Consider the following 23,754-nt stretch of genomic DNA (forward strand, 5'->3'; position numbering starts at 1 on the left):
ATGCGACATTTCTGAAACGTTAATTTGCGACGTAATGTAAAGGTTTCGTTTGAAACATTAATTTTGAAACATCTTACACCCCGCGTTAATGTGCATCATCTGCATGCGTTTAAGGATACGGTCACGATAATGCTGCAAATAATGCTTTGAAGCATTGATTGGTCAATTTGTAAAATTCTTTACTCTGATTGGTTAATCATATGCTTCCAAATCATTTGTAGCAAGACTTTGACCGCACTATATAAGTGCATGCAGCATCATCTTTTGCATGAGAGAATTATATATAGAAAAATGATATTGTTTAAATAAACGCGCTTTGTAGCGAGTCTGCATGGCTGCGTTCAGAATAAATGTCTAAGTGCACCCAGACATCATTTTTATCCTTGTTTAACATTCGGTAAATAACAAAGATAAAATATCTGTGCGCACCTGCAATGGACGTTCATTCTGAACGCACTCCATGGGACACGGTGTGAAGGCGCTGAAGGAGCGCTCGACCGGCCAGCGGGGATCTGGCGACACGGACGCGGGCTCCCGTGTTTTATTTTCTAAATCTTTCTTTTCTCTCTGTTTCTAACGGCGGGTGGACGTGGCCCGGTTTTTCCGTTTCTGATTCTTCTTTTGCATTTTTTTTATTTTGTGCGTGCACGCAATTCCGGAAGGAGAAGTGAGTGGTTGACTGTGGTTTCAAATCGAAGTCCGAGCTCTGGCTGCCAGAGAAGCCGGAGCTCGGACTTCGAGATAATAATCGAGTGGTTGTCAGGGAAGGAAGCTGGAGCTTGGAGACATATTTCAAGATACGAATTTTTTTACGAGTTTTGGAGCCTTGTGGCCTTAAGGTTAGTATTCGTCTGAAGATTGACTGAATCACATCTTTCTCTCCGTATTCTCTCTCTCTTTCTCCTCTCTCTCCGCTCTCTGCTCTCTAAGATTAACTAAATCACATCTTTCTATCCGTATTTTCTCTCTCTCTCTCTCTCTCTCTCTCTCTGTCTGTCTGTGTCTCTCTGTCTCTCTCTCTCTCTCTCTCTCCTCTCTCTCCGCTCTCTGCTCTCTAAGATTAACTAAATCACATCTTTCTACCCGTATTCTCTCTCTCTCCCCTTTTCTCCCCCTCTCCTTTCTCTCCGCTCTCTCCGCTGTCTAAGATAGACTGAATCACATCTTTCTCTCCGTATTCTCTCTCCTCTCTCACCGCTCTCTGCTCTCTAAGATTAACTAAATCACATCTTTCTATCCGTATTCTCTCTCTCTCTCTCTCTTTCTCTCCCCGCTCTCTCCGCTCTCTAAGATTGACTGAATCACATTTTTCTCTCCGTATATTCTCTCTCTCTCTCTCTCTTTCTCTCCCCGCTCTCTCCGCTCTCTAAGATTGACTGAATCACATTTTTCTCTCCGTATATTCTCTTTCTCTCTCTCTCTCTCTCTCTCTCTCTCTCTCTCTCTCCCCTCTCTCTCCGCTCTCCGCTCTCTAAGATTGACTGAATCACATTTTTCTCTCTGTATATTTTCCCTCTCTCTCTCTCTCTCTCTCCCCCTCTCCTTTCTCTCCGCTCTCTCCGTTCTCTCCGCTCTCTAAGATAGACCGAATCACATCTTTCTCTCCGTATTCTCTCTCCTCTCTCACCGCTCTTTCCTCTCTCTTCTCTTTTTCCGCTTTCTCTTTCTCTCTCTCTTTCTTTTTCTCTCTCTCTCTCTCTCTCTCAAATATTGTGTATTTTTTGTTTGAAAACGAGATGATCTGTCACTCATATAAGATGTCAAAAGATTTCCCATATATTCCATGACTAGTTAGTTCATCAGTTATCGGAGATAAAGGAGAGAATTATGTCGTACAGTTCTATGACAATACTTACGGTCGCTACCGATGTCCATGAGAAAATTTGTAATGAGAATTGTCATAGATATTGAAAATATTGTCACAGAACCGTACGACATAGTTCTATAAGCTGGCGGTTCTTGAGTTACACCTTCAACCGCGTTACTATTCTATTGAACTCGCAGGAGGGACAGTCTTTTCAACTCCTAGAGGGAAGGGCAAAATGATAATGAGTCTTGTCGTATATGGGAAATCTTTTAACATTTTATACGAGTGACAGAAATTTTCTCACTTTCAAACGAAAAATACAGTTTTTGATTTTATAATGTGATTTGATTAATATTGAACAAACTATTAAACAATCATTATTTTGATAAAAATCAACGTTTTATACCGACATGTCCAACGTTTGTGATTATTGATTGTTATTATTTTCCATCATTGATGTTTGGTTTATGATATTAATTATAATTAACTTAGAAAAAGAGAGAGAGAGGCTAGCTTAGCTAAGTAAGTAACTTATTGACATAATAATTGTATATAATAATTTAATCTGAATCATGGAAATAATTGTTGCAGAACTTACTTCGATTTCATCGAAGATGATATCATAAAAATTAAAGAAGAGTGTGATCTTATTAAATTGCTCTAAATATTGAATGAATTCAAAGTCGATATATTACCACTTCAAGTTAGATTAACAGTATATAAATTAATCTTGATTGAGTACTGTTTAAATAACCAAAGGGATGCTTATAAAAATAGACACAAATTGTTAACATTAGCAATTTATTTACGAATTAAAGGAAATAATAGTAGACTTCGTATATAAAATGACATAATAAGAGAAACATTTTAAAATTAATAGCAAAAATTAATAGCAAAATTAATAGCATTTTTAAATTAATATTACATATAAGAACATGGCACTTGCAAAGTATTACACCACTACCACTGACCATGACCACTACACTCAATTGACTCAACTACACTGCACTGTTACAATGACGAGTCAGGATGACCGTTACGGCATGAAGAACCATGTACCATCGAAATGCATGCGCAGAAGCTCTTTGCTGCGATTTGTTGGCTACAATCGCATGACTTCATTGACAATTTTAATTGATGAATGCAAATAAAAATCAGAAAATATCAGAAAAAAATCAAAATATTAAAATCAAAGATAACATATTATATTTAATCATACAATGATCATTTTCTCACTCATAAAATGCAATAAAAATATAGTTTTACTAGTAGTTTTTCTTCTCATAAGTTAGATTTTCTCTTTGTATAATATTTTTTTATATTTTATCATACACATATTTAATACGTTCTCAGATAGTCTCATATACAATATATTATAAATTTTTTCAGATTTTTTATTTGCTTATAAAAAATTGTCACTTAAAAAAAATTAAGAAAAAATTAATTTTTCTACATTTTTCTTCTATTTTTTTAGATTTTCTCCTTTTACATAATATACTTAAATCGTGTTTTTTTATACACAGCATTTTTATGTCTTATACAATTTATTTCCTCATATTTTTATTTTTGCTTACAAAGAAAGATTAGATTTTTTTATCCAGTTCTGTGATTTCACGGTTCTTAAGATTTGCAAATCTTAAAAAATTCCATAAAATTACGGTAAGTTATAGATGAAAATTTAAAAAGATATAATTTGGAAAATTAAAATGAGAAAACCAGAAAACACGATACAAAATTGTTTTTTTGTACTTATTTTTCAAAATATTTTTTAATTTTTATCTATAATTTATCGTAATTTTATAGGATTTTAAATCTGCAAATTTTGTAATAAAATTACAATTAGATAAAAAAAATTATAGTTTTTTTTATAAACGAATAAAAAAATTCGAGGATTGTGAAATAAATTTTATGAGATATTCTAAGAAAGTATAATACTAAATGCTGTGTATGATAAAATATGAAAACATACGACATATTTGAAAAAAAAATCTAAAATCGAGGGAGAAAAACTTATATATATTTTCTTCATTCATTTTTATAAGAAAATGATTATTTAATCTGGGTACGTATAGGATGAGGACAGAAACAAACAAAACTTCTGTACGCAATTGCATAATAGAGATACTGATGAAATGTGATTAGGGACAAGATGCAGACGGAAACGGATAGGATCTACTTCTGGAAATGCGGATTTTCTATCCGCATGTTATATTTGCAGATATAACAGATAGTTTGCAGTTAGAAACAGATAGAAATCTTGTCATCTGTTTTTGTCAGCTTCTGTTTGTAATTTTTACCAGGGTTAAGAGTTAAATTATGTAAGTTTAAAATTTAACAACTTTAGCATTACCAAAAAGTAATGGTAACGCGTTACTTTTTTAAATCAGTAACGAATAACTCTAATTGCTTTTTACAAAAAAGATTACGGTTACATGTTATTTTTTGTAGGTCATTCCCATCCTTTAATCACAACTCCGATTTCCATCAAAAATTCCTGATTTCCCTACCTTAATAAATAAATATACACAATATTAAATGGGCAAAATAAAAAAGTTTATGACCAAAAGACACATGCGTCGAATTGTTAGAAAAGAACTAATCCAAGTTTTAGAAGATAATGAACATTTACATAAAATATCTATGTATAAAAAACAGACAAGTGCACTAAAACCTGTGCAAAAACAAAGCAATAACCAATTTGTACAGACAGAAAATCAGTCTTCATTAGTATTTCCAGTTATTGCAGAACATAATGTGAACACAGTGTATACAGAAAAGGTGGATGACTTTAATTGTTCATATACATTTAGAGAATCTGAAGAAGTTTCTACTGAGGATTTTGTACTTGATTCTATGAAACAATGGTTTCTCAAATATAGACATTTATTAAGTCAACAAGCTATTAACGACTTGTTGCAAATTTTACGAGTACCATATCCAAAGTTTCCTGTAGACTCGCGTACTCTTTTAAAAACGCCAAATTCATGCCCGTATAAAATTATAAGTGTCCCTCTCGGATCATATTGTCACATTGGCATAGAGACTACATTACGTAAATTTATTTTCAGTAATATTTACATGCAAAATTTTATAAATCAAAATACAGAAGTAGTGTTACCTATTAATATAAACATTGACGGATTACCAATTTCGCACAGTTCAAAAAGTCAATTTTGGCCAATACTTATATCTGTAGATGTAAACTCAGTGAGTAAAAATGCATCAAAGCCTTTTGCAGTTGGAATTTATCATGGGTACAAAAAACCAGCTGATGTAAATCAATATTTAAATAATTTTATTACAGAGTTTAAACATTTACAAGACAATGGATTTAACATATACAATAAAGTTGTAAAACTAAAGGCCAGTAAACTACTTTGCGATGCTCCTGCAAAATCGTTTGTTTTATGTACGAAAGGTCATACAGGATTTTACAGCTGTACTAAGTGCACTCAAGAAGGTAACTTTATTAATAACAGGGTAGCTTTGCTAGAAACCAATGCTGAATTAAGGACAGATGAAACTTTCAAATCCAAAATAGACGACGAATTTTATAAAGGTACAAGTCCTTTCGAAAACATTAACATCGGATTGGTTTCGCAAGTACCCCTTGATGGCATGCATTTAGTATTTCTCGGTGTGATGAAACGAATGATAATGTTTTGGATACGAGGAAAAAAGAACGTTTGCTTGACTGACTATGAGAAGAAAGTCATTAATGATCAGATATTGTTTTTAAAGAATTATGTACCTAAAGACTTTGCTCGCTTGCCAAGAAGCTTGGATGACATCGAATATTTTAAAGCCACTGAACATAGACAATTTTTGTTGTACATTGGACCGATTGTTTTACAAAATATGGGAAACAAGAATATGTACACACATTTCATGACTTTATCATGCGCTATTCGCATTTTATGTAGCCCTGCATTGTACTCTGTATACAATGATTATGCATTATAACTCCTTCACTATTTTATTGAAAAATATTCTGTACTTTATGGTGAAGAGCATGTCAATCATAATGTGCATGGCCTTATCCATTTACCTGCAGACTGCTTGCTGCATGGCCCTCTCGATACATTCAGCTGCTTCAAATATGAAAATTATTTGTACGAAATTAAAAAAAGAATTCAAACGACAAAACATCCCCTACAACAAATTTGTAATAGACTGAAAGAAGAAGATGAAATAAAGAAACAAGACGAAAAGCTTTATCCGATTTTATATCATGAATTTAAAACACAAGTTACGGATAGAGGACATTTCATACACTATAAGAAAGTAGATACTGAGAAATATGAAGTTACCATAGGAAATAAAGATAATTGTGTCATGATAAAGGACAAGTCTGTATTATGCATAGAAAGTATTTGCCAAAATAGAAACACACTCGAAATTTTTGTAAGTGGAAGGAAGTTCACAGAATCAACAACGTTTTTTAATTCACCTTGCTCTTCAAAGCTATTTCATGTACAACTGATGCGAAATATTTCTGACACTACATATATTATCAATATTAATGATATTGAAGCAAAATGTTTACAATTTCCGCACCAAGATGCCTTTCTAATTATCCCATTAATCCATACACAATAATAAAATACTTAGTAAAGTAAGAGTACTTTCACATTCTACACTAACACAAGGAATACATTAAAGTTAATATAAAGTGAAAATGATGATTTTGGTTAGAAAAGTTGACTTTATTGATGTTAAGAATCAAAATAAAGTCATTTTGATATTCTTCTGACTTTTGTGTGTTCCTTGGGATCTTGTATTTTTACTCATCGTAATTACAAATAAAATGTATTATGTTTCAGGTTCTTTGGTCTGTGGTCGAATTTTTCGATAATTTGGAAGAATCAGCTGCTATCGAGGTAATACCAACAATATGGATCACAATTATCAACAATGAAATAACGTGCAAATGGCCTGACAAAAATCCTCGGAAAGCTATAAAAAAATGTGCAGTCCCAAAAAGTTCTTGGAAAATATATAAAATTAAAACTATATTACTTCAAACTGGTAATATTTATTGCCTTTAATATTATTTTTAGTTCAGAAAGATATTTCTTAGGTTATAGAATAATTTTAATTTACAGATACATACAAGTCTGCTTTGGAATTTGCAATTAAAAAAACTCAAACCGATACTGATATATCCGTTCCAGAAGTTCAAAAAAGAAGGAAACCAAAAAGAAAAAACCTAGATGATTATATGACCACTGAGCTTAGTGACAATTCTGAAAGCCAACGAATGACACCTCCTCCAAAACTTCTAACACTATGTGGTATGTTAGTAAAGCTCGATTTTAATGGCACGTGGAGACCCAAGCTACTCATGATCTACAGCTTCGAATAATTGAGTCGACATTACTGAGATTATAACTTATTTTATTATAACTTACTTTATTTTTTAGATTCCGCAATAGATCGTGGAAATGTATTTCCGAAGAATGATACAAACATTGCTCCAACTGACAAGACAATAAATGATAATGGTTAGTATATCATAATGTATGTGTAGTTATAAATAGAATTATATAAAAGGTCAAAGACGTACGTTAAGAATAAAATAAATGTATTTAATTAAAAATATTTAAGAATAAAGTATAAACGGCTCGTCTTTGATCTATCTTATATAATTCTATTGTTTAGATACATGAGTGTATTAATATATGTAGTTATTAATTTATTATTTATGTAGACTTTCACGATAACGATAAAGAAAATCAAAGTCCGAACGAGATTGAAACTAACAATTTGGATTGTTTAAATGACAATGAGGATCTTGAATCCTATCATAGGATTGGGAATGCATCACAGGAAACCATGTTTACACCAAATTTCGTACACAACATTTTATTTGAAGATTTACCATCAGGTATTTTTAATATTTATTACTATTTTGTTATTTAAACATTTGTATATAATAACATATAATACAATTAAGAACAAAATAGGCCTATACACAATCAGGCTCTTGGCGCTGAAATAATATTCTTTGTGATTTTCCGAAGTGGGAGAAATTTAAAAGATGCTATGTTAACATTAATAATAAATAAAAGTGACCACTCAATTTTATCATCAATACTATGAGATGTGTGCTTCAAACTGCAAGTAACGACAGTACACAGTACGAAAGAATAAAATGATGAATATTATTTTAATGCCAAGATTCTGATCATATATAAGCCTATCTTGTCTTTAATTGTATTATATACAAAACGTCAAGATTTAATTATTACTTAATGAATAATAATATAATTTAGACAGTCAGAATATTATCAAGATTTTGGAAAATACAATAGTGATTAGGAAGTTATTGGAAGAACAAAAGACATTTTTGGAACAAAAAAAAGAAAACGCACCAGTCATGTTTACAGACCCAAATTGTAATAACTTGTCTATTCCAACAAAACCGTATAAAAAATTTAAAAAATTGCAAGAGTATGATACTTCATGAGGATTAATACAAACAAAAGAAAACAGCTGGTTAGTACAGATCCAGCTTTGACCGTATTTTGACGTTTCTGTAATTATATGTGTATTATACTTAAATGGTCTTGTTACAAATTATGATTGTTAAAAATATATTAATATTGTAATTTGCATAAACTATTTAATTGTATTTGTTGTATTTTTCAGGAAACGTATTTTTATTTACTAGGTGGAGATTCACCCCAAAACCAAATAAAAAATTCATTGGAAAAAATTTTCACAAACAAATTAGGGATGAAATGTTCGTGGAAAGGGCAAAAAGGGAACTTTGCAGTAAACATGTTAATTATAATGGAGATAATAAAATGTAAGATTTCTCAAAAATATATAAATTATTTAGCTCAAAATTATAATTAAACATAAATAAAGTTAATAATTTTTCTTTGCATTTACGCGTAGGTGCTACTCGAAAACATTTTCCGAATTTAACGGACAAACAGATGCAAAACTACGTATCCGCATGGCTAAAGTATGCTAAAACAAGATATGACAGACAGCAGGTTTATTTTATTTAAATAAATTATTTTGAGATAATATTTGAATATCTTTTTCTTTAGGCAAAAGTACAACCGGAATAAAAACGTTGACATGCCACAAAAAGTGCTATGTGAAAGTGTCGATATAGTGCGACAAACAAATTCACGCAAAGTATTTGGTATACCTTTATACAAGTTGGACTGCGGTGATGGCAAAGTACCACTCGTAGTAGATCGATTGATCACAATTATCGAGATGCATGGTCTCTATACCGAGGGTATATATAGAAAGAGCGGCGTTAGTTCCAAAGTGAGAGAACTCAAAATGAAAATGGACGAAGGCAACTTAGAGAAGGTGGATTTCGAAAATTACCAAGTGCATGTTCTAGCGGTGTAAAACGTGAAAAACTAGAAAGTATTTAAAGAAAAGCGTACTGCTCTTAATATACATACATATACACACATACGTATACATGTATATTAAGAAATTTTTGCTTATATTAAAGTGACGAGTGAGTCATACCGAATTACTTGTTTTTACAAATTTACGGTCATAAAAATATAATTTATTGTTACACGGTGTTGCAATTCTCAGCAAACGTTCTTTTTTTACGGAGAATCTTTTTAATATATGGTGTGTAGATGCGCTGTTTTTTTGTAATTATCCGTTTAGCATTAGTAGATCTATCTTGAAAACCATCTCTTTCCAAAGGATCTATTTGTCACGTTCAAGTAGAATCGATAATCGACTGTTTTAAATTTCAGCGAGATCCTTTTATTGTATTTCGTTATGACGTTTGACGATAGCCGATTTAAAGCGTTAGTTTTAGGCGTACAAATTTAAAAGAGGACAAACAGTAAAATAGGAAACCAAAACATACTTTGTACATGCAATCTAACAATTTCATAATAATCTGTCATTATTATTAAATTTATGCAAGAGACGTTTAACAAGATTATATTTCTATCTATCAATATTGTATTTATCTATTGAAAGAAAAGCGTACTGTTCCTAATACACATATACACACAAAAATAGACACACATACACACACAGATGTATGCACATTAAGAAATTTCCGCTTATATCAAAGTGAAGAGGAAGTCATACCAAATCACTTTTTTTTTCAAATTCATGTTCATAAAAATGTTGCACCGTGTTGTAATTCTCAGCAAACGTTCTTTTTTACGAAAAATCTTTTTGATATATGATGTATAGATGCGCTGTTTCTTTGTAATTATCCGTTTAGCATGAGTAGATTTACCTTGAAAACCATCTCTTTCCAAAGTATCTATTTGTCATGTTCAAGTAGAATCGATAATCGACTGTTTTGAATTTCTGCGAGATATTTTTTATTGTATTTCGTTATGACGTTTGACGACGATAGCCGATTTAAAGCGTTAGTTTTAGGCGTACAAATTTAAAAGAGGACCAACAAAAAAAGAGGAAACCAAAACATAGTTTGACGTAATATGCAATGTAACAATTTAATAATCTGTCATTGTTGAATTTATATAATATGCGAGAGACGTTTAATAAGATCATATTTCTATCTGTCAATATTCGCTATCAATATGTGTATTTGTGTTTAATATTGCAATAAATCTCAATTCAGATGAATAAATATTATGTGTACTTGTTCATTTATAATCCCTAAATTAACATTAGAAAAACGTTATAAATTAACGTTACAAAACGTCGCAAATTAAACGTAAGTTAAACGGATCATTTCTGGTTCCTGTGACTTTACAGAAACGTTTCTGGAAATACATTTGTAACGTTTCCTTAACGTTGTATACAAGTTTCATAAACGTCTTAAGAATGTTGGAAATGTGACGTCACATATGTAAAGTAATTGAATCGAGACATTTCTGGTTGCTTGGACGTTGCTGAAACGTTTCTGGAAGTGCATCTGTAACGTTTCTCTAACGTTTTATACAAGTTTTGTAAACGTCGCAGGAATGTTGAAAATGTGACGTTGCATATGTAAGGTAATTGAATCAGGACATTTCTGGTTGCATGGACGTTACTGAAACGTTTATGCGACAAAACGCAAAATGTCGCATGGCTACAACGCAACGTTACAAAAACATTGTTGCAACATGATATTGTTTAACGGGTGCGCAGATTTTTTTGATTTTTTCCTCAGGAGTAGAAAAATTCATTGGAAAAATTCAAAAAGTGTTATATAATACTATGATGGTATCTCATCAGTATCAAAGTTAATGTTTAATTGTTGCAATCGAAAAATGTAATATAATAGTGGGCCCACTACGAAGCGTCGCCGAGCGACGATGTCGAACGATAATCGCGTACGGTTGACCTACCGACGAATTGCATTCGAAAAGCACGGCAAAGCTGATTGGTTTTTCCACAGCTTCAGATTTTCGTATATATAGCGGCCGCCTGCCGAGATCAAGTCAGAGAGAAAAAAGGTTTTCGAGAGTAGAAGCTTTCAGAAGCCAATAGTTACCGAGCCGAGTCTCGTGCGATAATTATATTTACAGAGACAGAGATCTTTTTCATTATTATACAATAAGTTCGTGTGACGTGGCCGAAACCTCTTTGTAATTCATTCAAAATAATAAACATTTTTACCCAAACAAAAATAGTGTATGGAGTGAACTTCCGTATACCACGAAACATTAATGATATGATTTCTTAACTCTAAATCGCCACACTTATATTCGAGTCCATAGTTTGCCATATATTTCTATTCGTGAGACAACTCGATTTTTCATCTTGTCATTTTCATTCTAATTAATATTTTAAAGCTTGTATTGCAAAAATTTAAAAAATATATAGTCTAAATTTCATGCTCATAAAATAATAGCAGGACAAAAGGATGATTTAAAATAATTAAATTTATAACAATACACAGGAAGAAGTAAACTGTATAACGAGGATACTCTTCAGGATTTCACCGGATCAGGATATGGCGAACTAGAGTTAAAAATCTGTGTTAATGAAAAATAACTAGAAAATGGTATAAAGTTAATTACTAATGTTAGTTTCTGTTTTTAAGTTTTTATCTTTAAGTTTCTGTCGTTAAAGTTTTTCTTTTTATTTATGATAATAGGAATACGAGGGAAACAAAAAGCAAATCACAAAAATAAATAGAAACAGAATTAATGTATTTATTAAATAAAATAATACGTATGTGCTTCTTGATAATTACTAATGTTCTAAAAAAATTCTTCAAATAATTAATATAAATATTAACTTAAATTAGTCTTTAAACTAATTGCTAGGATTACATTTGTTTTTAGAACAATTTGTTTAATAATTATGATAATTATTAAATCTCAAGTGATATACATTATTCCAAATATAAAATATAAAAATTAACGCAATATTAATTTTTACAAAGTGTCTTACTTTAATAATATTATAAAATTGGGTAGCATGTCATTTACATATCAAAAATAGCAATTTTTCGCAAAAAGCAATTTTTTGGAAAAAAATCGGAATTTTTCTGATTTTTTTTCAGCAATTTAAAAAAAGCGGTTTTTTTAAAACTATACACATAAATATTACACAAATAACATGTAAACATTATAATATAAACTTGTGTGGTTTTTTTCGTGCTACGGTCAATGGATCAAGAAAATATTTTAGAAGATTACAATAATCACAGAGATTACAATTCCTAGTCCGTGCGTCTTTTTCATAAGAAATTATTGATGTTTGTAACTAACATTAATTATAAATGTAACTAACATTAATTATAAATGTTTATAAACTAATAATTGTTGTAATAATAATGTAAATAAAATAAATGCTCAAACATTAATAAGCAGTAGAGTCATCTGATAGATTTTATGAGAACACTTGATCATACGTTGATCATACATCGTATATTTCGAGCATCAAAGTTAACGATTGAAGATAATTATAAAATAAATTTACTTATCAAGAAAAACTGTGAATATACATATAATAATTAACAAATACAAATATAAATTAACAAACATATAATATTTTCATTATATATTTACATTTACAATGTAATACACCTAAGAATTTATCTGTAACTTTTATTAAAACATTTTAGAAATTTATATTATAACATAATTTAATAAATTATTAGGATATAACTACGATTATATTTATAAGTTAATTTTTTTTATTAATGTTTACACTGTAAACTTTACAGCATGCTCAAATTTTTGTGACAATTGAAAATAAGTCCTGGGATAATTGAAGAACGATGACATTACCAACCGTTTAGCTGTACGGTTGGTAATGTCATTATTCTTCAATTATTTCCAAGTTCACTTGATTTATATAGGTCACGAAAATTTATAAAATTTAACCTTGCTAATAAGTCATCTCTTATGGTAAAACGTGGGGACAACTATTAAAACTCACCTTATATGTATAGATAGATATACTTTTTGGATATCAAAAAATTTAATTTGTATATGTAATTACAAAACATAGAATAAATGAAAATCACGAGTTTGATTAGAAGAACGTTAAAATACGAATAAAGAAGCATCATGGGCAAAAAGAAACATTTTGGAAATGGTACATATTAAAAGCCAAATGCTAGAACTTAATAAACAAAGTGACACAAAGCTCCTCTCTGATTCGTATCTTCGCCTATACAACCTCCTTTCCCCCACCTAACTACTTTTCTGGCTTGAATATTTAAATTTAGTAATAACAGATCAGTCATGTGAAATATACTATAGTATTTCTTTAGATCCGTAGATTTTAATAACGGACTTGGACAGAATGGTGTTGCAGATATTTGAAAAAAATTATTACTTTTTAACAATTGAATCTAATTTTGTTACATAATGATAACATAATTTACTTAACTAACAATAATTATTCACATTTTATTTAATTTACATATACTAAATTTTTACAAATAGAACTATTCAAGTTACGTTACGTATTGCCTTATATGCTAATTTATTCATTATCTTACATTTTACATTTTATTGTTCTCAATTTTTCTTTTTTTTTACTTTTCTTTTATTACAATTGACTACTACTTGTTTTACATAAAAGACAGCAACCCGGTCATGCAAGTACGATCTCCTTGTACAAGATGTTCCAAAAGAAATATTTCAGTAAAAGAATTCTTTGGTCTTTGTTAGAAGATGAGGAACGCGAGCTATGTAACAAGAAAAGGTCTGGACTCCGAACAGAATTGTAATTCTTGATATGAAATTGATCGTCTTGTCGTATTATTCGATTTGTACACTGATGAAGACCGTTAATAAAAAGGTCAAAACGTATATTGTTGTTTAATATAATCTAAATAACAAGAAATTGAAGAATTGTATTTGTTATTACACATTCGACACTAATTATCGCAGCTCTTTTACTCATGTTAATCTTCATTAAAATTTTATTTGTTATTTTATTTTTTAATAAAGAAAGCCAAACGATTGATTTTATTATGTATAAAATAGTCGAATTTTGGTGAATTGAGACTACAAAATGGCGAACGCGCTTAAATCTTTACATCATTTATTCAACAAGAAAAAATTATAAAACTTGACAAAAAAATGATAGAAAGTTCTATGAAAATATGCACAGAGAATGCAAAAATAAATTATTATCGTAATTATATCAATTTTAGTCTGGGTTTTAACACATTCACGCGGATGATGCACATGGTCTTTGCACGAACAATTGTTTATTTATTTGAGATGATTTAGTGTTTACGTACGTGTGATCGTTAAAGTTCTTTCTTCAAAGTTTGAAGAAAGTAAAATTTACTTTGTTATTCGAATGAACGTTACTTCGTAAATCATCATTCTACTATAGTGAAAATACTATTTTAAAACATTAAATATATTTAAAAATTGATTTTATATTTTGTTATCTTCTATACAATTCTTATTATTGTTTTATTTTACTCATTTATTAATAAATCAAATTTTTCAGTATTAATGTTTATCAAAAATGCAAAGCTTTATTATTTTGTGATATTATTGAACATATTATTATTAATGAGTTTTAAGGGGCTAATAAGAGTAACCGCGCTTGTTAGTGCCTAAAAATAATAACAATTTTATTATCTTTATATAAAAACGTAGTACGTTTTGAATCAATTTCGAGTCATCCGCAAGCAATTTTTTATTCCTAAACAGCGTTACATTATTTCTCTTATACTGGATGCTCTTTAGCCGGACAATCTACCGATTTGAAAATCAGAACAATTTTCAGCTGATCGGTACGCCAGTGAATCATTTCCTTTGTAGGCGGATTAATTAACGGTCACTGTATTAAAACTAAATACTGAGTTTAAGAAGCTGATTAAAAACTTTCCATCTCCCAAATCGTAGAATCACTCACCCTAAGGAGTCCGCACGTTGTCAACTAATATTATTTTACTTAACTGAGAAATAATTTAAATAAAGCTTGTGCAACAATAATTAATTCACGCCAATAACTTATGAGTTCAGAGGACCAAACCGTAATGAGTCCGCAGAGCAAATTGGCTTAAGTCTAATGGTAAACTAAAATCTATTGTTTTCTTTCTGTAACATTATCAGAAACGTACGTTCATGTATTAAAATATATTGACTTAGGAATCATTAACCTCAGTCTTTAAATTTATTTAAAACAACTAAAAATCCATTATGTAGGAATTTGGTGTCAGTCTAAAAATTTAAAATATTGTTCTGCAGTTTGATGAATAACATTTCAGAAATTAATGTTTTGCTGAGAACTTTCAATATCAAGGCTCTCAGCATTATCCGAATTAAAGTCATATTATGATGCATCCTATGCTCGGAAATAACCGAGTGATTGCTTGTGTGTTTTTGAATGTTATTTCTATGTTCAAAAATTCTAGTTTTTAGCAATCGGTGAGTCTGTTCAACATAGGAATTTGAAATTTTGTAAACAACATTCTGTTTTTTATTGATCGATAGAAAATCTTTTTGTGCTCGAACAAGTTGACTTGATTTATTGAGATTAAAGAACAGCTTTTCGTTAAAATTTTTGACTATCTTTTCCATTTTCTTTGATAAAAAAAGGGATGGAAGTGTCCCCCTCCGATTTTGACTAAACTTTGATATGTTGTACAGTAACAATAAGGGATACATATTTTATACGTGCCCAATGTCGCTTTTAGTAAAACACCCCTTTGAAGGAAATAAGTTTTCTTCTTTCGAAGCGTATATCGTCGAAACTAGGTGATAGAAAAAATGTTCTAATCGAAAGGTTTTGCTTATAAAAAAATAAAAATTTTCAAAAAAAGATAAGTAGTGGGAAAAATGTAAAAATTTTTTTTTTTAATTGAAAGTTGAATGGCTTGAAGAGTATTTTATAACCAGTGATAAAAACTTATTTTTTAATTTTTTTACTTTTTTCTCCATCACATACCTTTTTTGAAAATTTTTATTTTTTTTTTATAAGTAAAATCTTTCAATTAGAACTTTTTTTTTTATCTTTTACAGTTTCGGAAAAAACTCGATTTTTTTCAAAAGGGTGTTTTGCCCTTAAAAGTGTATTAGGATACGTGTAAAAGAATACGTATTTTTTATTTTTATCTGTACTACAATATATTAAAGACTCGTCAAAATCGGGGACACTTCTGTTCCTTTCCTTTTGTGAGATACTCTCTTAAAGTCAATCAGTGTATTATAACTGTACATCAGTGAATTGTCACTGATGACCATAGTTATAAGTATAGCACTGCAAACTAGTACAATACTGCTAATGAAATCAGTTGACTACAGTAACTGTTTCCAGCAGTGATATCTGACTGCTGAAAATAGTTGTTGTACACAGTAAAAATAGTAATATGTACTGCTTAGATCAGTATATCTTAACTAATAGAACAGTGAATATATACTGCTTAGATCAGTAAACCTTAACCAATAGAACAGTGAATATGAACAGGTAATTTCAGTTGCTGATATAATGCATTTAATTCAATAATATAAATGTATTTCAATTTTAATATACATTAAATAGAAAATTTAATGATACATTACATATATATATATATATATATATATATATATATATATATATATATATAATAATTTGTGCACATACATACATATATATAATTGTATGGGCATATGATTAATATATTTTAATAAATGAATATAAAAATAATATTATTGTTTGCAAAATTTTTTTAAGTTGAAAACTATTTTCAACATATGCAAGAAAATTGAAACAAAAAAGTTATATGATGTACTAAATAAATGAATACTATATACTAAATAAATGATATATCAAATAAAAATGAAAAATTTATGCATTATTAAATTATATAAAATGCAAACTAAGTATATCATTTTTAACAAAAATAAAAATTATTAAGAAAAACAACATAAATTGTAATGATAAAATAATTTTTTCCATAAATTTATAGAATTTTGCAAACAACTAACATAAATATTTATTTTATAAAATAAAATTAAACTGCTGAATAAATTTATGTATCTGATGTGTTATCTATCACATTTGATATTGGTGTGGTATTACAAATATTAATATGAATAGAAGATACAAAAGCATGTGCTTTTTCAGATGAACATTTAAAACAATAATGTTCTAAGAAACTGAAAAAGTTTAGTAGTGTTATAGGATATGTAACATTTAAAACATAATGTACCTTGAATAATAAATCAAGTGCTATGATTGGCGAATTGATACTTGGAGTCAATGTAACATTATCAGTCTGAACAAAATAAGTTAAACTTTTTCCTTTGATTAATATAATATAAGGTTGAATTGGACCTTGTGCCTCTTTTTTCATTTCCTTTATTTTGTTCTCCATGCTACATCCTTCCTATAAAAAAGAACATTAAAATGAATATTAAAATGAAGAAAATTAAAATGAATATTTAACAAAACTTACGGGCCAAATTTGTATTAAAGAAGAATTAGGAAATGTAGTAGAATATACATCGTCGTAATCCTCTTTCCTCATATTTTCTTTATTAGAACTCTAAAAGTAAGTGATTTCAATAATTTAAAATTAAATTTTATTCAATTAAATTTAAAGATAAAGCTTTTCCAATAATTATGTATATTTATAAATAAATCATAATCTAAATTATATAATATATTCAAAATATTTACTTTCTTTGAAGTTACACCCTTCTTTTTTCCTTTTCCCTTCCTCAATGAATTTGACACAGGGAGTAAATGTGCTAAAAGTAATATGGCACGAAGATTTTCTATAAAATAAAATAAAATAATTGCGATTAGTATTTTAATATACATGTAAATAATGTAAAATATTTAAAAAAACTGAAGTAAGAGAATTGAACTATACCTTCTTCAATAAAATTTGAAACTCTATATAAATCTTGTCTCACTGTGTTGCAGTATGTAAGAATTCTAGGAACATAAGATGTAGATTTTGTTAAAAAGTTATCAGAAGCTCCGCTGTACAATCTGTCGAACTCCTCATCAATCTGTAATCAAAAACATAGAAATGAAGTGAAATAAAATATACTTATTATAAATACATAAATTCTTAATGTTAAAAGAAACAAAAAAGGAAAATAAAATGTGTTTCTCTTTAATACAAATATAAATTATGAAGTCAAAATATTATTACTTACCATTTGACCAGAATAATCAGCTAATCGAGGAAATTGATCAAATATTTCGTCTATTGTAGGAAGATTTTCTAAAATCCATTTTCTTCGATTTTTCATAGTAATGTTCATACATTCTGATATTGCAGATTTATTCGTTTTAGACGGTACTTTAAATTTTATCCATGAAATCTGATAAATATATCAAATAAAAATGTAGAAAATTAAAAGAAAATAATTTTTTTCTATGTCATAAGAGTATCTATCATTAAAAAAAGTATTTGTGTAATTTAGAGAAAGCTATTAATATCCAAAAAAGTATCATAACGCACCTTTTCTTGATACAAATCTTCAGAAAGCAAGTCATCATTTTCGTCATCTGAACTGTCTGCAGAGGATGAAGGTTGACCCATTTTTCTTTTTTTTGCAGTATATTTTTTCTTGGCAGGTAAAATATTTTTTCTAATTGTCCAAAGACGATATTCAATAAAACCTCTTTTACTAAATGGATCATAGTAAAGTTCCTTAAAATGGTAAAAAAAGAAGATAAATAATTCATTTTATATAACAGTTATACAGAAAAATATATTAAATAGTTTATATTTAAAAAATAACAAATAATTTGTGAATTTTTTCTTACATATCCTTTAGTTGTTTCGGGGTCACGTAATTTTGGAAATTCTGTTACAATACTTTCGGCAAGAGCTACTTTGGCTTCTTCAGGTGGATAGCTGCAGGACAATTTTACAAAATTTCATAAAAATATAAATTTAATTGAATACAACTTCATTTCATAGATACAAAACTTACTAGTTAACTTTGTGTGTTTTTACTAATTCAGAAGTTACTATTCTTATAAGGCTTCGTCTATGACTTTCTGTAAATATGTCTTCTGCAGCTGCCGAAACGTTAGCACCTTGCGGATGATGTAGAAGCGTCTTACGAACAGTTGTGAAACGCTGCATTATATAAAATTTTTAATTTTTTAAAAATATTTTGACTATAAACGCTAATTTAATTTTCTGATACAAAAAAGAATATACCAAAAAAGATTCTTTGGGTATAGATATTTCTTCATTAAAAGTTGCAGTTGTAACTGAAGCAATATTGCTGCTGGTAGATGGTATTTCAGCAATTGTTGTCCAATTTTCAGAGTCAATATTTGCAGGTAAAATAATTTCTCCTAGTTGTCCAACAATTTCTATTTTTTCTTCTGTATCCAATAGTTGCTCCACACGTTTAGCAACCTAAAAAGAAAAAAAGAAAAATATAATGTCGGAAAAATTATATGTATAAAAGATTACTTTATTAGTAAGTAAAACATTACCCCAGAAGAAGTTTGAGAACATTCCTCAAGAAATTTTAAAATCTTTTTTGCTGGTCCTTTCTTTATTTTCATATCATTTAAATCCTGTGCATTGAGTAAAAGGAAAGAGGAGCCTTCGATCTTTTTATCTAAAGATTAACAAAAATTGTAATGTATTCATAAAAATAACAGCTGTAATAGTAAAATATCACAATAGAAAAAATGCTTAACATAAAGATCAATATTGTTGTACAAAAAATAATTGAGGGCTTTCTATTGAAAAATCTATTGAAAAATTACAAGTTACTTAATATAAAATTCAATGTGATACATAATGAAATATTGAAATAGAATTATGATTTGAACGTATATTTAAAGACTAATAAATAAATCTTACATTTTTTGCTAAAATGATGCGATGAAAAAAAACTCCATTTCCATCATAATAAAATGTGACGGAGACTAACATAAAAATTATTGGATGTTGGTTCTGACCAGATAGATAATGGTTTGTAATATGCAAGACTAAGACAGTTCACAAAAAGCTGTGAAATGTTATGCATTTCCCAATCGACTTGATAGGCATTAAAATCAGTATCAAATAAATGAGTTTTATATAATGTGGTCAAAAAGTATACTTCATTTTTATTCAACATTAAAATTTCTTTAATACATCCAAAAAGAGGCAAATTTTTTCCGTTTTGTTTATCAATTTTAAGACATACTAATAAATTAAGTCGAAATTCCACACCATTTATTTTTATAGCATTAGTGGTAAATATAGAATCAGTATCAACATATCCTAGATCATGTAAATATGTACGACTTTGACAATTTTGCACTGTAACTGTTTCTCCATTTAATGGCTCAACTCGAATAATTGTGGCATTTCCTTTTCCCCATCTAGCACTTTGAGAACATTGAACAATTCTTATTAATGTTTTCGGTGGATTTTTAAAATTATGAACATTTTGTGCTCTTAGTTTTATTTCATTATCTTTGGCTTCATAACGCATACAGTTGTATAATTGAAGAGGTCCTGACCACAACATACAATCTGGGTAATGAGTTAAATGATAGAATTTATTTATCATATGTACATCAGGGAAAAGTTGTTTGAATGTTTCCAAAAAATCTATAATGAGGGCTCTCAAATAAGACATAAGAGAAACTGTAACTTTTGGCGCAAATACGATTTCCATAATTCTTAGCAAAATGAGAATCAGCTGTAGATGTTCTTCTCCTGTCAAGACCCAATCAGAAATTAAGAAAGGGAAAACGCGAAGAAGACACCATATTTGCATAGCTTTTTGATTTAAAGTATGCCCTTTTATACGCAATATTCTTTCACTGAAATTTGCCGAAGGCTTATTCTTTCTTTCAACAAAATCATATTGAAATGATGCTATTCTGTTGTTAAAATCATTTATATGAAACAATTTTATTTCCAAAGTATAACAAATTAAAACTAACTTTAATATCATTGGTCCAATACCACAAAGAATATTATGCATTGGATCAAAAATAAGGTTTTTACATATATGAAAGAAACGAGATGAATGTAAGCAACACTCTCCATGCATTCCTGTTAACGTTTTAGCATTATCGCTATAGTTTGCATTATGTAGTAAATTTAAGTGCTCATTGTAAACTGCCATATTTCTTGATTGTTTAATTTCTATGCTACCATTATGCAAATCTTGTCTAGTATAAAGACGCATTCGACAAAAGAAATTAGAAGATGGACCTAGCAAATTAAATACTTCATGGACAGCTAATCCATCCCCAACAAATGCAGTCAATGATGCACGCAAAATATATTCTTGTCCTTCTAAAAGTATAACAACTCCTTCATCACTTTCTAACTTTACAAGATCTCCTAAGAAAGGACTTAATATTTTTTTTATTTTATATTTTTGTATGTCAACATGACAACAAAGAAGCTAAACGTGAATACTGCTTGTTTCAGAATTCATGTGAGATGGAAGATTCTGTATTGTATAATAAAAGACTCCTAATTTATGAATACCGGTCTTAGAACCAAGTGGATTGACAATTTTCAGTTCATCATAATAAAGTTGAATTCTAATGGCAAGTTTATATTTCTGAAAAAAAGGATGATTTTTAAAATGCTGCCCATCAATAAAAGATGCAAGAATGCCATCATTTGATTCTTTCTCTGCTTCTATTACAGCGCGTATGTCTTTATTTCTAAGCACCATTGTTAAAGAATCTATTATAGAAACATATTGACAAGTTTCAAGAATTGTTCTTGGTACAGAAGTGGCTGTTTTCTTATCAATTGCATTTTCTATACGTTTACCTAAAGATATTTCCTAAGGCTTGATATATTCTGTATTATTTGTTAAAACTTCTATTTGTTCTTCAAGTGTTCTTAAACCTTCAAAAGATTTATCTATTTCAAAAGAATGTAATAAATTATTAACATCAGGGTCATGAAGCATTTCTTTAGATTGCAAAAATTGTTCAACTTTAATGATAAACACAAATTATTTGTTATTTGTTCATATTCATCAAGAATATCAGTTATAATGCTTCTCGTCATTGATACTTTTGATTGTAATCTAATTATTAGACTTATTAAAGAATCTCTTAAATTAAAATTGTCACAAATTTTTAAGGACTCTACATTATTTGAATTTTCAGATATTTTGTTTGCATCATTTTCATTAATAATTATATCATCATACGAAGAAGTAGATTCTGTATTTTCTACAGAAAGGTTATAATTTTCTTTTCGAGAAAAATGAATTTTCTTTATATGATCTCTTAAAGAGTAAAAATAAAGAAATCTTCGATAACAATTTTTTTGACCACATTGAAACCCAACTTTATCTATTCCGTGTTTGAGTGTCAAACCATGTACTATTGTAAAATGTCTTGCTAAACCATTTAACTCCCCCTTTACAGTATTATGACACATAAAACATTTCAAAGGTTCCATTGCTGATATATTTTAATGAAATTTTTACACCTGTAATATTAATAAACATGATTTAAAAATAACTTTATTATTTTATAATAATATTATAATAATATATAAATTACTATTATCAAGAAATAAAATAAATAAATAGAAATGATAAATATGTAAAAAAGGAAAGATGACATTTAATCAATTTTTAAATATAAACATATATTCTAGTGTCTCCTCATCTGTTATTTCCTCGATTTTTGTTCTTAATTCTTGAATAGACAAATTTGTTATTTTTCTCATTTTAGTCTGCAATTGAGAAATAAATATTAAAGATAAAAAGAGAAAAGTTCACGTGTGTGTCTGCGACTACGTATTACATAAAACACTACAAGAATGGTTATGATAACGAAATACACACAATAATGAATATAATAAAATGTTATAATTATAATAATATAATAAAATGCCACATAAAAGCATCGAACTTACCAAATACCGTCGATCGTTGCGGACAATGCGGACGGATAGCAGCTAACGTGTTGTAACTTGTATCAGTTACGACGTACGACGAACGATGCACGACACGACCGGCACGACACACGACACAAGCACACCGCGGACAAAAGAACGGATATATCGCGCAGCAACAAACTGAGCTCTTATTGGCTCGCGGTTACAGATTTGCAGTGAAATCTTACTTCCACTGACTAAAATCAGTAAATTGTAAGTCTGAGAACCAAGGTGGGAGTATTACTAAACGTCAGTAAATACTCACTGAATGTCCGTGACATACTGTTTCACTGATTCAATCAGCGTTATTTTCACTGATTGACTTTAAGAAAGTATGCAAAACATAGGGTATCGTGTACCAATTTAATTTTTCATTGGAAATTTCTTCTACAAAATTTACATTTATTTTTTGTTTATGCATATCTTTATGACAAAATGATCTTAAGCGAGCGTTAATAGTTTCAAAAACAAAATCAATGATAATAGTTGTTCAGTAACGTTTCCATTATAAATCTCAGATTTTTTATAATGTTGCAAATGCAATAATAAGAATGATCGATTAACCATCCCCATAATTGTTCTCCTCTTTTGTGAGATTAGGTGCATCGACAAATAATTAATGTACTTTCCCGAAAAGATTGGTTTATGGTGCCAATCAACAATTATGTTATTGTCATTT

At 29.1% G+C, this 23,754-nt stretch overlaps 2 protein-coding genes across 5 annotated transcripts; one reads left to right on the plus strand and one right to left on the minus strand.

Annotated features, from left to right (window-relative positions):
* The first annotated feature begins 365 nt into the window (after window positions 1-365).
* Window positions 366-10,412, plus strand: LOC105206407 (ralA-binding protein 1-A). 4 transcript variants are annotated; one of them, XM_039457297.1, is made up of 9 exons: window positions 366-667; window positions 764-839; window positions 6,631-6,835; window positions 6,913-7,101; window positions 7,231-7,311; window positions 7,518-7,694; window positions 8,459-8,618; window positions 8,711-8,780; window positions 8,869-9,097. In XM_039457297.1, the coding sequence occupies exons 4-9, from the start codon at window positions 7,029-7,031 to the stop codon at window positions 8,887-8,889; spliced, it is 582 nt and encodes a 193-aa protein (XP_039313231.1). In that variant the 5' UTR covers window positions 366-667; window positions 764-839; window positions 6,631-6,835; window positions 6,913-7,028; the 3' UTR covers window positions 8,890-9,097. The 4 variants fall into 4 exon arrangements, with proteins under 4 accessions (XP_039313231.1, XP_039313230.1, XP_039313233.1 ...); XM_039457296.1 differs by having other exon boundaries at window positions 366-839; XM_039457299.1 differs by lacking the exons at window positions 8,711-8,780; window positions 8,869-9,097 and adding an exon at window positions 8,083-8,305 and having other exon boundaries at window positions 368-839; window positions 8,459-8,581.
* Window positions 10,413-17,200: 6,788 nt separating this feature from the next.
* LOC113006259 lies at window positions 17,201-23,266 on the minus strand. Its single transcript, XM_039457648.1, has 11 exons — window positions 23,055-23,266; window positions 19,649-19,776; window positions 19,365-19,568; window positions 19,132-19,280; window positions 18,962-19,052; window positions 18,654-18,845; window positions 18,346-18,513; window positions 18,054-18,195; window positions 17,858-17,955; window positions 17,634-17,723; window positions 17,201-17,564 (listed from the first exon to the last, which is right to left on the minus strand). The coding sequence occupies exons 2-11, from the start codon at window positions 19,718-19,720 to the stop codon at window positions 17,208-17,210; spliced, it is 1,563 nt and encodes a 520-aa protein (XP_039313582.1). The 5' UTR covers window positions 19,721-19,776; window positions 23,055-23,266; the 3' UTR covers window positions 17,201-17,207.
* Window positions 23,267-23,754: the final 488 nt, after the last annotated feature.

The sequence above is a fragment of the Solenopsis invicta genome, chromosome 14, assembly GCF_016802725.1.
Source record: "Solenopsis invicta isolate M01_SB chromosome 14, UNIL_Sinv_3.0, whole genome shotgun sequence".
NCBI classification, from domain to species: Eukaryota; Metazoa; Arthropoda; class Insecta; order Hymenoptera; family Formicidae; genus Solenopsis; species Solenopsis invicta.

Coding starts and splice junctions, on each gene's coding strand:
- LOC113006259 (XM_039457648.1), bottom strand. CDS start 19,720: ATGAAAATAAAGAAAGGACCAGCAAAAAAGATTTTAAAATTTCTTGAG. Junction 19,569..19,648: donor GTTCTCAAACTTCTTCTGGG/GTAATGTTTTAC, acceptor TTTTCTTTTTAG/GTTGCTAAACGTGTGGAGCA. Junction 19,053..19,131: donor AAAACACACAAAGTTAACTA/GTAAGTTTTGTA, acceptor ATTGTCCTGCAG/CTATCCACCTGAAGAAGCCA.
- LOC105206407 (XM_039457296.1), top strand. CDS start 7,029: ATGACCACTGAGCTTAGTGACAATTCTGAAAGCCAACGAATGACACCT. Junction 7,102..7,230: donor AAAACTTCTAACACTATGTG/GTATGTTAGTAA, acceptor TTTATTTTTTAG/ATTCCGCAATAGATCGTGGA. Junction 7,695..8,458: donor ATTTGAAGATTTACCATCAG/GTATTTTTAATA, acceptor TGTATTTTTCAG/GAAACGTATTTTTATTTACT.